Source organism: Pelophylax lessonae (assembly GCF_965119305.1).
Source record: "Pelophylax lessonae genome assembly, chromosome: 7".
Lineage (NCBI taxonomy): Eukaryota > Metazoa > Chordata > Amphibia > Anura > Ranidae > Pelophylax > Pelophylax lessonae.
In genome coordinates this window covers 128,123,716-128,141,075 of record NC_138774.1, presented here as the reverse complement: position 1 = coordinate 128,141,075, position 17,360 = coordinate 128,123,716, and the positions used below count along the sequence as shown (strand labels likewise).

General features: G+C 42.0%; 1 protein-coding gene across 2 annotated transcripts in view; it reads left to right on the top strand.

Annotated features, from left to right (window-relative positions):
• MCF2 (MCF.2 cell line derived transforming sequence) overlaps positions 1-17,360 on the top strand; it is a 225,212-nt gene that overhangs the window by 39,825 nt on the left and 168,027 nt on the right. For both annotated transcript variants that reach the window (XM_082262980.1, XM_082262979.1), the window contains exon 3: positions 16,952-17,066. In XM_082262980.1, the coding sequence (XP_082119106.1) occupies positions 16,952-17,066 (115 nt within the window). The remainder of the gene's footprint in view (positions 1-16,951; positions 17,067-17,360) is intronic.

The following is a 17,360-nucleotide window of genomic DNA, read 5'->3' as shown; positions in this document are numbered from 1 at the left end:
AAGTCGCTCCGACTTAGAAAAAGGGTCCTGTACTACTTTGGGGCGATCTGGGAGCGACTTGCATAGACTTCCATTATGTGAAGTCTCTGCAAGTCGCGCCGAAGTCGCGGTGCACGGGACTTCACAGGTCGCCCCCCAAAGTCGGATCGCCTCAGCGTGAACTGGCTCTAAAACTCAACTTTAGCCAAAACATTTTTCTTAAAACATACAGTACAGTACATGGGCTTATTTAAGTCTTGAGCATGGGTTTTATGTTGCCACCTTCAGATGAGGACACTGGCAAACACAGTTATAATCCATATAACCCCTCTTTATCCCCAGCAATGTGTAGTTTTTTTGCTAGTGTCCTGAGGAGATGGACAACTTGTCCATCCCCTGCTTATGATTCAGATTATATAGGAAAGATTGAAGACTGCATTGATGGCAATGCAGAAATAAGATTCCAGATCTGTCAACTCTTGACAGTGCCTCGAGGAACCATACCCAGACCATGGAAGACGTAGGGCCGGCCTGCAACTTTGTTTCCACATTGAATTCTACTTTTGACATTCACCCTTAGTATAGCAGTACAATGCAGAGTGTTCTACAAAATCAGGGCAATGGCAGCTTGCATTCCGGTAGTTCCAGTCCCTGAAGACCCTCTGTGAAAGAAATGGTACCGTATGCATCTTCAAAGTGGGCGAAGCAGAGAAATTCTACCTAGAGGTCTTTCCACTGGGAAGGTGCCTATACCCTGGAGTGGCGAGTCAAGGTTTTTTCCTTTTGGGGTTCCCTCAGCTAGGGTTAGTCTTTAAACACTGGGCTCCTGCCTTGAGCAGCAAGAGAACCTTAGGCCAGGAACAGTCTGTATCAGGGCTGATGTGACACTTTTAAATAGTGGTAAATAATCTGTTGCAACCATAACACTTTCTTGTCCTCAAACACATTTTGGCTCACAATGGCCCATTCTGTGTGCATAGTCCCCCCTCTTAAGGGAGATACACTGCTCTACCCCTGGCTCCAGACGCAGTCAATAACACAGTGCTCTGAAAAACTGGTTAGGTACACTACAGCTCTAGCTGCTATTCGCCTTCAGTTTGTGGCTCAGGTCTCTGCATCAATCTTCATGCAGCCTCAATTGTGGGACACTGCATAACAATGTAATAATGCTAAATAATCTAGTGTGCTTAACAGGGCACTGTGTGCAGCAAACATATGTATGCCGAACGATCGGTGCAGCGAACATATGCTGAGTGCCCATGTATAGCATAGAGTGCATGAACATATGCTGAGTGCGCATGTATAGCACAGAGTGCAGGGAACATATGCTGAGTGCCCATGTGTAGCACAGAGTGCAGGGAACGTATGCTGAGTGCCCATGTATAACACAGAGTGCAGGGAACATATGCTGAGTGCCCATGTATAACACAGAGTGCAGGGAACATATGCTGAGTGCCCATGTATAACACAGAGTGCAGGGAACATATGCTGAGTGCCCATGTATAACACAGAGTGCAGAGAACATATGCTGAGTGCCCATGTATAGCACAGAGTGCATGGAACATATGCTGAGTGCCCATGTATAGCACAGTGCCCATGTATAGCACAGAGTATATGCTGAGTGCCCACGTATAGCAGAGTGCATGGAATATATGCTGAGTTCCCATGTATAGCACAAAGTACAGCGAACATATGCTCAGTGCCCATGTATAGCACAGAGTGCAGTGAACATATAATGAGTGCCCACATACAGTACAGAGTGCAGGAAACATACAATAACTAAATATTTAATAAGAAGAGATTATGTTCAATGAAAGTAGAATGTTAAGCTTTCCGCAATCCTGACAGACACAGCTGACGTTATAGACCGATCCAGTGGGGTGCCCAGCCTGTTGCATTAGGGTGTGCGCCACAGAGCACAAACACATGCATTTAAATCAGCAGAGCAGTGGACTGTGTCAGTAGGGCAAAGACTAGTGTCCATAGGGCAGTGTCAGTAGTTTGTTATTGGTATATTGGTTTTTGGTACAGAGAGTCCTTTTCTCTGCAGCCTGCAGTAAACATAGTTTACTATGCTTCAGATAAGAATGAAGACAGGATCAATTGGTACAGATCACTCACTGTGTTCTTCAGAAAAGGAAGGCCAGTTAATGAAATGCTTACCAGCCTCTTCCCCGCTCCTCAGAGGAGAGGAGGGAAGCTTGCAGCACTGCAGAGGGCAGACGGAAAGCAGGGGAAATGGGCACCGCACGGGGTGATCCCAGGCACACTCAGCACACCCTGTGCACATGCCTATGGACAGATCCACCTTTCACATTGCGATGGAAGTCTGTCCTTGTCTTTTTGTATCTTGAGCTTCTCTATTTGTCAGTGAGGCCACCCATCACAGTAGAGGACAGAAGGGAGGGCAAAAGCTGAAATGTTGAAAAAATGTACTTTACTTATATAATCTTACTATATAAAGTACAATTGTCTCTGCTTCCAGTCCCTGTGTCCGTGGGATTTTGCTACTGCGCATGTGCCCTGTGGACAGCAGTTGGGACTTGGAGCGCAAAGACTTCGGGCGGCTGGCCGAAAATGTTGAAGCGGCGGGTGCGCGCTCGCACACGAGAACCGCTCGGTCATCTCTGCGCGTGTCCCCGATGTTGCTAGGGCAACAGGGACGCTATGCGCAGAGCTGGCTACGTCATGCGGCTCTCGCGTTGTTAGAAAAAAAAAAAAAGAGATAAGCGAGAGCCGCTCAGTCAGCGCATGTCCTCGACGTTGCTAGGGCAACAGGGACGCAGAGCTGACAGAGGCTATAGGACTAAACCAAACAGATACATATATACAATTCAGAAGAAGAGTGTTCAACTCACCAAGATGAGTTAAACATTACAAAGGCCAAAAGACAAAGAATAGAAAATAGATCTATTGAAGAACAGGAAAATGATGTTAGACATTCAACATAACCCCCCCCCCCCCCAAAAAAAAACAAAACAAAACAAGAACAAATATTAAAAAAGAAAAACTTTACTGATTTTGTATATTTACAATTGTTTGAAAAGGTTTGGACTTAAGCAACGTTTACGGTACCTTAATTGTTTTTGTTTACTACATCAAAAAAAAAAAATTAGAAAAGTGAAATTTTTCACATTATTCTTCTTTAACATTTCTAAAGATTAAATACGATAAGATAGAAATCAACTGCATGGTTGTCCACTTTTTTTTGTACTGGAACAAGTCTGTTTTTACAAATGTTTGACTACATATGTTCTAGCGCCCGTTAATTTAATGGGCTTAATGTCTAGTATACTGTATATATAAAGAACAAGTACTTTTGGGGTACAATCCACCCTGTACTGCAATGCCACGTGAATATACACCACATGATATTAAAATGTTATACAAACACAAAATTAATCACATTCGCACAGTTGCATGATGCCCAACGTGCAGCAAATAAGGCCCCAAGCCATCATGTATGGTACTACTTTGCTTCTTAAAGTGGTTCTAAAGGCCCCTTTTTGACACGGAGTCCGTTTAGATCTGCCTGTCAGTTTTTTTGGCGGATCTGAACGGACGCCCCATGCATCTCTATGGGGCATCGGTGTAAGATTCTGGTACCTCCGGTACCCTTAATCACCACTTTCTCTGTAATGCGTCCCACCTTTCTCTTCAGGTGGTACGCATATACCTTTAAGAACGATGATGTCACTGCTGAGCGCCGCAGAGCGGCTATTTCAACCGTCGGCGGTCTCACTCACATTGTACGTTCAACCTGCCTTGCTATCCACATGCTTTCAAGCCTGTCTCTCGATCGGAACCTCCAGCTATTCCCTTTACCTGGAGCAGACCGGAACCTCGCTACTGATCCCTGTATCTCGCTACCGGATCATTCCTTATCTACTGGACCTCTCTAAACTACTAACATTACAAGTGATAAGTACCCCGCAGGGGAACCCTCCATAACCTTATTGCACTATCTACCTATGCACATTAAGGACTGTTACTACCTATCCATACTATCCTATCATCTGCACTGTTACATAGATTGCTAGCTCTTGAGCCTACTACCATCTATCATCTGCACTGCTGCATAGATTGCTAGCTCTCCTGTCTACTACAGGAGCGTTACAATCGGTTGTCAGCGGAGACACGTCCTCTCTCTGCTCTCTGCAAAACCATTACACAGAGCAGGCAAGTATGACATGCTTGTTATTTAAAAAAAACAAGAAAAAAAGTTTACAATCACTTTAACAAATAAGTGGGCCCTGGGGCACCACCAGAATGCCGAGTGGCCCAATGTCTGATGTGCAGTGCCTGAGAAAACCTCCAGCTCTGCAAGTCGTACATGCAACGTAACAATGCAAATATTATGGGGGGGGGGGCCACGGGGGGAGTGGTGAAATATGAAAATGAGGGTTTAGCTGTTCTGCTGACTTTTGACAAAGAGCTTCAATTTGCCTATCAGTAAAAGCACTATTTATTCAGCTTAGGTCTTACAGAAAAGGAGTGCATTTAAAACCATTAGAGGAGCAGAACTATCTAAATGTTAAAGAGACCCTGTCACCAACTTAAAAAGTGCAGCTAAAAGCTCAGAAAAATCAAGCATTTCAAATGCACTTACAATCTATCCACTTTCAAGTGGACTTTGAACTTTATCACATTTGATCTCTTTTGGAAGAGTCAGTTTCTTAGCATAGCCCCCTCCCTCTATGAACATATAGCCATTTCCTCTTCTGGGAGTGTCTAATTAAATGTCTAAGCTGACCTAGCCCCCCCCCCCCCACGTGTAGTGAAGGGGAACATTATGTGGTGTCACAGCTCTGTGTTTGCTGGGGCTGAGGACCACTCATCCGAGATGACAGTGCCCAGCAGCAGTTTAAGGCTCCGTTCACATCTAGGCGTTTTGGGGCGTTTTTGGGGCGTTTTTCTGCTCTAGGATCAGCTCTCAAAACGCCCAACAAGACAAATCCTATTCATTTCAATGGCCCCTGTTCACATCTGAGCGTTTTGACGCTGTATACAAAACGCCCAACGCTCAAAAAAGTACATGAGCTTCTTTTTGGGCAGATTACAGGCGTTTTCCATTGATCTCTATTCAATCTAAAAACGCCTGCACAAAAATCGCGGTAAAAATCGCGGTAAAATCGCGGTAAAAAACGCTGCAAAAATCGCGGTAAAATCGCGGTAAAAAACGCGCAAAAACGCTACGCTCAGGTGTGAATGTAGCCTAAGGGCTTTTATATGCATACGCAGGACAGATAAATAATAAAATATGTTAACACATAATCTAACGGGAAGATCGTTGTTGAAATGGTGATATGTTCTCTTTAACATTTACATATTTCTGGAATAGAAAATGGTTCACTGAAAAAACCAAATCCAGCATCTTCCTTAGACTTCTCCTTCCCAGTATTATATTTACAACTTCTTTACAAGTGTGGTGTGAAAAAGTACCTTAGGCCTCATGTACACAGATGTCACATGTCCAGATGTTTTTGGAGCTCATTTCTGAAAGCATGTAATGCTTTTTTATAATTAAATGCACATTAGATGTTCAGTCATGTCTAGGCGCTATAAATTTGGGATAGGTAGCAGGTGTAATGTTCCCTGGGACTGGCCACCTTTGTAGGCATCAATATCAGTCCAATAATATCTTAGCAACCAATGGCGAATTTATTTGTGCCATTTACAGGAGCTGTACAGTGCTTTAGAAAAAAAAAAAATGAATGCAACTTTCACCAGTGATAAAGCGAGTCATATCCAAGCCCTTACTACACACCAGTAATCCTAATGGGCCATACACACTATAAGATTTTCTGAAGACTTTTTCCTTTAGAATTACCAAAACCATATATGAGGTCAAACCTAAACACTTTCAATTTGTATGCAATCTGGCAGGCCCTTGCACTACATAGAAAAGGTAAATCTGAAGGAAATCTAACCACAAAAGTTGGATAGTGTGTATCCAGCTTAACAGGCTAACCAAACCCAACGCTTGTCAGCCATCATATGCAGTGATGTAGTTTTCACCAACCTTTAGTTCCAACAGACAGGACTTGTCCAGGATGCAGAGCACTGACTGGGTGTCTCAGGTGATCCTAGATTACCTGACAGGGAGAGGTGCAAAACCAGGAAAGGATCAGAGATCTCAAAGGGGGTAAAAAAGGAGCCTAGAAATGTGTAAATCCCAAACAAGACTTTTCCAGGCTCCCTGAAAAAAAAAAAAAAAAACGTGTGAACACATGTAAACGTGAGTACATTACCCTCTCGCTGACCACAAAACGTATACAAATGTCGGAAAGAAAGGTGGGCTTTAACTACTTGGCTGCCAGGGCAATTTTTATTTTTTTTTGCACACATGTTAAAATTTGTGTTTTTTGCTAGAATCTACTGTAAAGTATATATTTTCTGAAAGCAGACACCTATGAATAAAATGGTGGTAGCTTAAATTTTTTATGTTGCATGATATTTGCATATTTATTTTACAAACAAATATTTTCAGGAAAGAAAAACACAATATTATACATAATTTGTTGGTAAAATATGAAAGATTGGGTTGCATCAAACAAATTAATACCAAACATGTCAAGTCTCAAAATTGTGCACACCCTTGGAATTGCAACAAACAATGGTACCCAAAATTCTCCACAGACCACACTTTAAAAGCCTTTACAGGTTATTAATTTAGAGTCAACCATGAACTATGGTCCTAGAATTATTGCACTCACTCTGACATTTTGCGCCGATACCTCACGTGTGGCGAAATTGATATTTACATACAAGTGCTGCTCTTTTTATAAAAGGGGTAATGGGGTGCTTTAAAAAAATGTAAAACGATTTATTTTATGTATTTTTTTTACGCTTTTTTTTTTAAACATTATTGCTACCACAAGGGGATTAGCAAGGGCCCTATGTGATAGCATGGGTAGGTGACAGGTACTCTTTATGGAGACATTGGGGTTCATTGGACCCCCCCTGCCCTCCAATGCAGTTATTCAAACATAGATTGTGTTTGAATAGCTGTATCCTTGTCTTCACTAGCTAAGGCATGACAGCTGTGACCCAGAAAGTGTTGTAGTTCATGTAGTTTCTGGGGTCATTAGTCACATGAGGGATCAGGGAACATATGTTCCCCGAGTTCTTCCTGCTTTCACTGAGAAGGCTGTTTCCTGCAGTCCCTGGCTCCAAAAAGGAATGGGAGAGCCCAGGAACCACTGTGGTTGGTGCCCGGCAGGAGAGGGGGGCATCCTTTGACAGCCCAATCATTTTTATTAGAAAGCCCTTTCACCCCCCAATTTTCAGATTTCAGCGCTGTCTTACTTTTAATGACAATTGTGCGGTCATGGAAAACAGCACCCAAATAAAATGTTTATATATTTTTTTTAGACAGAGCTTTCTTTTGGTGGTATTTAATCATCCCTGGGTTTTTTATTTTTTGCTAAAAGCTGCACTAATGGGCACTGATGAGGCTGCACTCGTGCACAGATGAGACTGCCCTGATGGGTATACTGATGAGGCTGTACTGATGTGGCTGCACAGACGAGGTGGCACTGATGAGGCGGCACTGATGGGGACTGATAAACTGCACTAATGAGGCTGTACTGATGGGCACTGATAAGCTGCACTAATGGGCACTGATAACCTGCACCAATCTGCACTGGTTGGCACTGATGGTTCCTGAGACAGATAGAGCTTTCGTTTGGTGGTATTTAAATCGCCACGGGTTTTGTTTTTTATTTTTTGCAAAACAAATGAAAAAAGGCAGAAACCTTTGAAAAAATTTTTTTTTCTTTGTTACTGTTATAGCATTTTGCACATAACTAATTTTTCTTCACTGATGGGAATTGATGAGGCTGCACTGATGAGGCGGCACTGATGAGGCGGCACTAATGAGGCGGCACTGATGAGGCTTCACTGATGGGGAGGCACTGATGAGGCTGCACTGATGGGCTCTTATAACTTGCACCAATCTGCACTTATTAGCACTGATGGGACTGCACTAATAAGCAGGGCACTGAAAATCAATGCCCTGCTTATCAGTGTAAACAATTGTCAAGGTCTTACCTTGCCCTCCTGTTGGCAGCCATCTTGAACATGTGCAGACAGCTGCCTCTTATATACCCTGATTGCATCATCACTTGCCTGCTGCCTGGGCCTCACACAGTAATGATGCTGCACACCTGACTATATCTATCACCTGATGGGTTGCAGTTGCCTTTGCTTGCCCTTGCATTTATGCTCCAAGGTGCATCTCTGCTAGCAGACTTCTGTTTTCCGTGTTCCTCAGTGTATGACCTGGCTTGGCTGATGACTCTCCTTGCTCTTCACCCCGCATCGGCAGACGATCCTGCATTGGCAGATGGCCTGGCATTGGTAGACTACCCGCTTCTGGACTTGAACCCCGGCTTGGATGACTACCTGCTTCTGGACTTGACCTCGGCTTCTTCTTGGTCTCACTTCCTCACTGTTGCTGTGCGTTTATTGTTGTTTGCTCCAATAAAATGCTTTATTTTACCTGCATCCCCATGTGGTCTGGTTTCCTGGCACCTTGACAATACGCAAGGGCCATGAATCCTGACGATGGTCATCCACTCCCCATGCTGGTTACCAGGCTCAATCAACAGGATCACCTTCTTTTGTCAGTTCGCTCAGGCGTTGCAGACATTGCTTGCAAGCACAGCGCACCTTGCTCCTGGTGCTGCTAGGCCCATGGTTTCTCCTGTTGTTGCACCTGCTGCTGCTCCTGTTGCCGCTCTTGCTGTTGCAGCTGGAGTCGCTGTTACCAGAGGGATGACTGGTTCATACCCCCTTCCGGAGGGCTATGGAGGTGAACCGAGTCAGTGTCGTGGCTTCCTAAAACAAGTGGGAATTTATTTGAGATGGTTCCTCAGGCGTTTTCTTCTGATCGGTCCAAGGTGGGTTTGCTAATCTCGTTGCTCTCGGACAAGGCCTTGGCCTGAGCAAATCCCTTATGGGAGAACAATAATCCTGTAATACTCGATTACCCGAGTTTTGTTGCCTCCTTTCGAAGGGTATTCCATGTGCCTGCCCACTCTGCCTCTGCTGCAAAGCAGCTCCTGTCCGTTCAACAGGGTATACAAACGGTTGCCGAGTATACCATTGATTTTTGTACCCTGGCAGTAGAGGTAGGGCTGTCTTCTCTCATGGTCTCTTCGATGAATTGAAGGACGAGATTGCGGCCTAGGGTCTCCCTGACGAGCCCTGACTAACCTTGCAGCCTCGTGTTTCTCCACTAGTTATCAAGGCCATTGATGGCAGACCCCTGCAACTGGCACAGGTTACCAACAAGACTGTTCCGGTTGATATGGCGATAGGGGCTGTTCACAGGGAGTCAGCCTGTTTCCAGGTTATTTCATCCCCGCACTACTCTGTTGTTTTGAGGTACCCTTGACTTCAGAAACACAATCAGACCTTTGATTTGCAGTCCTCTCTTGGTCTCCACAGTGTGGCCATGTTTGTATCCCATGAGCCTGCTAAGGTACTTTGTACCTCCCCAGATTCAGTGTTACCTACTGACAATTGTGAGTATCAAGATGTATTTGACAAGGTGTGTGCTGGTACTCTTCCTCCTTATCGTCCGTGGGTATTATGTGTAGGAGAGGGGTGTGGAGGGCATGAAAAAAAACATAAACAGTGTTCAATATGCAATATGTGTGCTAGGAGTGGGGATCTGACTGGAGAAAGACCAATCTGTGTGCTGGAGGTGGGGTCTGACTTGGAAAAGACAAATATGAGTGCTGGTGGAATCTCACTGAAGAAAGACCAATCTGTGTGCTGGAGGTGGGATCTCATTGAAGGATAGACCAATCTGTATTCCAGAGGTAGAATCTAACTGGGAAAGGACCAGTCTATGCACTGGAGGAGTTTAATTTGATACAGCATCACATCCTGTGCAGTGCAGAGAGTATGACAGCGGGCATTATGTGTGGAAGAGGGATGTGGAGGGCATGAAAAAGAACATAAACAGTGTTCAATATGCAGTATGTGTGCTAGGAGTGTGTGAATGCAGACTGAGGAGTCTCAGGAGGATAACCAGGGGAGTGTGTGCTGGAATATTGGATCAAGAACAATTTGTGTGCTGGAGGTGGGATCTGACTGGGAAAAGACAAATATGAGTGCTGGTGGTGGGATCTCACTGAGGAATAACCAATCTGTGTGCTGGAGAAGGGATCTGACTGGAGAAAGACCAATCTGTGTGCTGGAGGTGGAATCTCACTGAAAAACAGACCAATCTGTATTCCAGAGGTAGAATCTGACTGGGAATGGACCAATCTATGTGCTGGAGGTGGAATCTCACTGAAGAACAATCAATCTGTACGCTAGAGGTGGGATCTTACTGGGAAAAATCAATCTGTGCTGGAGGTGGGACCTCACAGAGGAAATATGAGTAGTCTTTGTGCTGGAGGTGGGATCTCACTGAGATAAAATCAATCTGTATTCTGAAGGTGGGATCTCACTGGGGAAATACCAGTCTATATGCTGGAGGTGGGATCTCACTGGGGAAAGACCAGCCTATATGGTGGAGATGGGATCTCACTGGGGAAAGACTAGTCTGTATGCTGCGCAGGTGGGATCTCAATGGGGAAAGACTTGTGTATATGCTGACAGTGGGATTTTTCTGAAGAAAGATCAATCTGTGTGCAAGAGGGGGAATCTCACCAAGGAAAGACCAGTCTATATAAGGTGGGATCTCACTGAGATAAAATCAATCTGTATTCTGAAAGTGGGATCTCACTGGGAAAAGACCAGTCTATATGGTGGAGGTGGGATCCCATTGGGGAAAGACCAGTCTATATGCTGGTGGTGTGATTTTGCTGAAGAAAGACCAAACTGTGTGTTAGAAGGGGGATCTCGCCAAAAAAGACCTGTCTATGTGCTGGAGGTAGGATCGGTTTGGGGAAAAATGAGGAAGAGACAGACTGGCACAGTGGCAAAGTGGTACCCATTGTGAAATATAGAATAAGATATATGATAGATTGTTAATGAACCTAATAATGGAGCTGACAAGACTTTCAGTGTCCCTGTCTGCACCAGGTCATGACCACAGTAGGTGAAATGTTCAGAACCTTACTAAGGGGCATATTCATAAAGCAGTATACCTGGAATTCACAAAAAAATGAATTGCAGACGAGTCTTCCAGTTGACAATGGTTGATTGACTACCAGTAAATGTTTTGTAAAAGTCACCTTCACAGCTTCATAGATATATCTCTAAGTGTAAGAAGTAAGTGTTTGTCATTATATACCGATGACACTCTGATTACTTTTATAGACCCACACTAGTTTTTATCATTACTTTTTTTCATACATGACCAAATTCATGTTTCCAGGTAAATTAGAATAAATCAAGTATTTTCACAGTTAATGTAGAAGTGGTAAGCTGTATTAAAGTTGTGTTTAAATTGTAAAATCCAAATATTTGTAGATAGCAGTACAAATGAAAAGGGCAAATCTCATTAAAAAGATACGTCTCCCTGTAGGCAGGTGTGGTGCTAAGATATGTCCACCCACATCCTGAAGTTACCGTATTGTACAGATTTATAAATGTACAATGTTTATTCCTATTCCTAAGCAAGCTTTCAAATGGGATTGACTCCTTATAAATGACATTATTCCTAGCATGTAGAATATCTTTTGACATAATTTGTTCTAATTTATATTTCTACAATTTATTTACCCAACTCATACATACTCATTACTTGGTTATCTACATGAGAGATATTTTTGTTCTGCTTTATAAAGCGGAAGTAAACCCATTGATTTACCAGTTTCTAAAAACAGTTACATTCCCGACATGTGCCAGAAATGTGACTGTCACATTGAATGTGCTCTCAAACTGTCAAACCATCCAATAGCAGATGCCATAACTGATCACATGGGCAGCATCATGGCAGTTGAAGATTAAACGGAGGCCAAGATGGCAGCTTTCTTGGCTGAAAACGATAGAAGGATTTACTTCCACTTTAAGAAGCTAACATCCCCATCAGCTGAGGGTCTGTGTAATACTACTGTATATACTGAGACAAATCTGTGATGAATGAGGGAACTTGGCAAATATTTCCCAGATCTCATAAGCTGAATCCAGACAATAAAATATTCTGTAGATTTCCCCATTTTTGGATGGATCCCAATCTATTGGAATTTTTCCTGAGCCGCATGTATAGTTTAAAATAGTTTTGTCAATTATTTTTAGAGAGCTGGTTTAAAAGCTTTAGCCAATTTCATTCTTAATTTGCATTTCACATCTCTTCACCTGGCTTTATGGATTCTTGCTGAAAGTAAAAAAAAAAGAAGAAGAATAGAAAATGCTCTGAGCTCTATCATTTAGAGCCTGGACAAAGATGAAATGGTTTGTGACCACCAGGTGCATTGTGGGAGTTTCACATCATTAGGAACTGGAAAAAAATCAGATGAGCGAGATAAGAGGATCAGCAGTAAGCAAAGCCTACTTATGTAATGAGCAAAAATGGCTTTCTACTTGTACAAATATAATTGTAAATACATAACCATACTGTATATTACTAAAAACAACACGTGGATACGTTAGTTGCATTACATTGATCTAGGATGTGGAGCCTCTGTGAATTTGAATTCCATCCAAAACTTTTCTTTTTCTGCTCTTACATATAGGAGGCAGGTGTTGGAATGTATGTAGAGTCAGGGCCGCTGATAGGGGGGGACCACCAGCCCTCTTGTAGGGGGCCCGAGCACACAGGGGGCCCACACAGAGAGGGGGATTAGTGATGGACAACAAATACAGGAATCTTCCTCCAGCACCTGAATCTGATCTGTCCTTCTCCCTGCTATCAGGTTTTATTAGTTGAGAAAGAGACAGTCGTCCCTCACTAATCCCCCACCCTGTGTGGGCCCCCCTCCCAGCACTTATCTTTGCTCAGGAGTTTATTTGTAAATTGTAACTTTGTTTCTCTCTCTCTGTCTCTCTGATCACTGAGCTCCAACTGCCCAGCCTGTATATTTTTCTCATCTCATCTTCTTTTTTATTTAACATAGTTTTTTTTTTTTTTAGATTTAGCAGGAATTATGCGAGTTATGTTATATTTGTGTCTGCTAATAGTGATTTTGTTGTAATTTTAGCTAAATATATCTTTAATATTTTCTTGGGGGGGGGGCCCTGCCAGGTAGCCTGTACGGGGCCCCGCGATTTATAACAGCAGCCCTGTGTAAAGTTGCTGTCTGTGACTATTTTAGCAGGATAGAAAGTAAAAGGGAAATGTAAAATGTCATGAAACAGGAGTACATTTCAAAGTACTATAATACCTTGGATTGAGAGTAACTTGGTCTGTGAGTGTTTTGCAAGGCAAACAACATTTTTTTTTATAAATTTTGACCTGATAAACGAGTAATGTCTTGATGTGCAAGTAGCGTCACGTCACAACTGAGTATAAAAGAGAAGAGAGGCGCTTCTAAGTGTAGCAATATGGTTACATTTATTAAAGGTACAATGTTTAGCAACTCACATGGTTGATGACTAAAACAGGCACATCTAATTATGCAGACACCTGGGGTAAAGCTGTCCACATAGACCATCCTCCTTACTACCATTGACGTCACGCTGCCCTCTACGAGCGCTTCAAGCCTCACTTTCAAATCGCTCTACTGCAGAGTAGTCTTCGCAGTCATGATTGCAGACTAACGGTGGTGAGAGCCGGTAGCGCGGAGGACAGTTTATGTGGACAGCTTTACCCCGAATGCCTGCATACTTAGATGTGCCTGTTTCAATCATCAACCATGTGAGTTGCTAAATATTGAGCCTTCATTAAATGTAACCATATTTCTACACTTAGAGGCGCCTCTCTTCTCTTTTATACTCTGTAGCTCATGCTGGATTTTGCTTCTAATCCTCTTGTGGAGGCTGCCATTTTTGAAGGGACATTTTATGGTTACACAACCTTTCACATTGCTATAATCTTTTTATATAGATTATAGACTGAAGGACTTATGAATAAATGGTTGTGGAAACTAATTATATGAGTTTCCATTATTTCTTATGGGGAAATTCGCTTTGATATACAGTTTCTCACAAAAGTGAGTACACCCCTCACATTTTTGTAAATATTTTATTATATTTTTTCATGTGACAACACTGAGGAAATAATAACACTGATGCATACTAGCTTATTATGCCTTTGTCCTGCAGGGTTTTTTTTTTTTTTCTTCATGAGGATACAACCGCTTTAAAAGCAGAGGACATTGATCTGGATATATAAACATTTTTCAGACTTTCCAGATCTCTTTCTCCTGTGTTTTAATGTACATGTTTAGACATGTTTAGCGTAACTATTGCGCTTGTATTTGCGGCATCCAGGAGCCCCAGCTGCAGCATAAGGCTGTGTTCACACTGGCATTAAAAGCAGTCTTTTAAAAAAACGCCTCAAACGCCTAGGCAAATGATATAATGGACAGCACACAGTGCTGTTCACATTATAAAAACATGAAGTGTTAGCGTCACGTTGCTTCAAAATTGAAGCCTCATGCCGAGTCAGGAGGCATTTGAAACCCTTCAATGCCTCCCATTTATGTCTATAGTAACATATATGTTTGCAACGTGGTTGCAGTGCAGCTGCGGGGTGTTAAAATGTGTTTATTTCTGTGACTTTCCATTGTGAAGCAGTTTTAACGAGCCTTAACACACTTGTAAAATGCCCAGTACTATAGCTCATTGACGCCGGTATGACGCCCATACTAATGCAATACAAACACTATAGGAACATTTGTTAAGCGTTGTTAACATGCATTTGTTAACATTTGTTGGCTTAGAAATTTAGTCAAGTGTGAACAAGCCTTAAGAGCTAGTTTGCTCTAGCGTTAGCACTCTAAAGAGCAATCCATGGTAGCTTATCCTTTAGAGGGCGTTTGACAGGCGATGAGGAGGCATTATGTCTCTTCCTCATTGACTGTTTTAACCCCTACAAACCTGTACATTGTGCTGCAAGGTAAATGCGTGCCTGCCTAGTGTGTTGGGAATAATTCTTGCCACAAAGCTTTTATGGCCATAGAATGCATAGACCTCAACCCGCTGTCTTTGCAGCTTGAGAGAAATTGGTTTGGGTGGTGGTAAAAACGCAGCTAAACCACATTTTTTTTTTATTGAGTCCCCCCCCATCTTGAGTGTAAACGAGCCCTAATTCTGCCCATAAAATTGGATTACAAAATACACTGTACATGGATATAAATGTGTAAATGCCGGTATTTGCATTTACAAGCATATAGACATTCTTATTTTGTGCATTTAAAAATACACCAATATGTATGCGTATGTAAATTCAAATACAGGCAATTACAAGCAGATACCCTCATACTTTCTCGTCCGATTTTTTTTTTTTTTCGGGACATTTGTTCCTAGACTTCTGGGTCGTCTGCAACTTCAGATCATGCGTGGTCTTTCGTATCCGATTTTTTGCAGACGTACTGCAAACACATTAAACGAAAATTGGTCGTGCTGGGGACAGACAGTAAAAAAAATTTTCGTTGAAAATGTCGGCATCGGCTGCTGAAAGTTGTGTACACACTAGCTGAAAATCGTACGATTTTACTTCGGACGGGAATTTTCTGCAGATTTTCTACTAGTGTGTACGCCACTTTAGATGTTACACGCTCATGTAAACCCTGGTGCCTTGGTCGTCCGTGCATACTTTTACAAAATTCTACAAGATTGATTTATTGGCATCTTCGGGTGCTTCTTTTGGCCGCAATGTTTTGCAGGCTGCTGTGTAAAGAGACTTGTTTTTTCTCTCTAAGGGGTTAAACTTTGTTCGTGGGTAAGCTCCTGTTACTGGTTGAGCTTTTTTTACCCAGTTGGCTACATTTTTAGCCTTGGAAATGCGTTAACTGTTTTTTTTTTTCTTCCCACCCCTCATGCCTATACTGCTTCCTAAGGGTAAAGAAGCATTGCTGCTGCGTCTGTCAATGGACAATAGAGAAAACTGGATTTTTGTGAGAACTTACCGTAAAATCTTTTTCTCTGAAGACCATTGACAGACGCAGCACCCGCCCCTGTATTATGGGGATGGTTTGAGTCTTCTTTTCACTGCTTGCTACTAAACTGATTTGAGAGCACAGTGTGTGGAGGGTTATGCCGAGAAGGACAGCCCCTATAGGCGTGTCAGTGAATTTTTGTCACTGCCTAGTCTACTCCTGTGGATGGCGCATAATCCAAGGGTAAAGAAGCATTGCTGCTGCGTCTGTCAATGGACTTCAGAGAAAAGGATTTTATGGTAAGTTCTTACAAAAATCAATTTTTTTCTTTTTTCGTTTTGGGGGGGGGGGGGGTTGTAAAAAAGTCTTTACACTTACATTTACACTAAATGTCTTTACACACAGCGTCTCTTTACTGGTCTTTTATATGTTTTATCTTCCTAAAGACTAATCTTCCTCTTTTCACAATCACACCTCATCATGTCATCAGTTATTGGCAGCACCTATATTTGTGAGCAACTATTTTCAAGAATGAAGCACACAATGGGCAAAACCAAAATATTCGATGAGCACTTTAAGAATTCATTGAGAATTGCTACTACATCCATTGGACCAAATATTGATGCGCTAGTTTATCAAAAACAGTGTGAAATATATTTTATGTTTGTCTTTTTAACTTTAATAATAAAAACATATTCCAAAAAAATAACGTTATATTACGTTACATTATCTATATCAGTGGTCATTAACTTGTGATCTGCCCAACTTTTTTGCCCATCAGCTATCACTGTTTTTTTATTTTATGGTAGAAATTTATCATGCAGATTGTACTGTATAGTTATTGAAACTTCCATTCTAATATCAGCTGATCAAACTTATCTCACCTCCCTGTCGTTAATATGACTGATTAAAATCTTTGACTATAAGTGGAAATAATAGTTTTTTTTTAATCTTGTTTTTCACATTTTTCATTGAAATTCTGTAAAAAGTTACACATTTTTTTCAATTATGTTATATAATTCACATAGGTGGTCGGGGGAAGGATAGCGGCTGGATCATCACATTTCCTGAAAACACCACGTTCCACGAAGTTCCCGAGGGTGTGCTAAAAACTGTTTTAACTTATTTGACCTCCATTCCAAGGTACAGATCACAATACTTTACTAAGATCTTTTAAGTTCAAACACATCTTTGGACGTTTGGTTATAAAGCCCTTTCAGAGTTGAGAGCACGGGAGGTCGAACATCCAAATGATAATGGACTTTTAGAAGTAAATGTTTAGACTGTGCCTTCTGGTGAAGGCTCTTATAAAAGAGAAATGCATGAAAGTGTCACCGTGCTTTAGATAACTGTGTGATATTACAGTAATAACAATACAGTAACATAAAACCTTATCGCTTTTTTAGTACCTTTATATTAGACCTATTTTAGAAAATT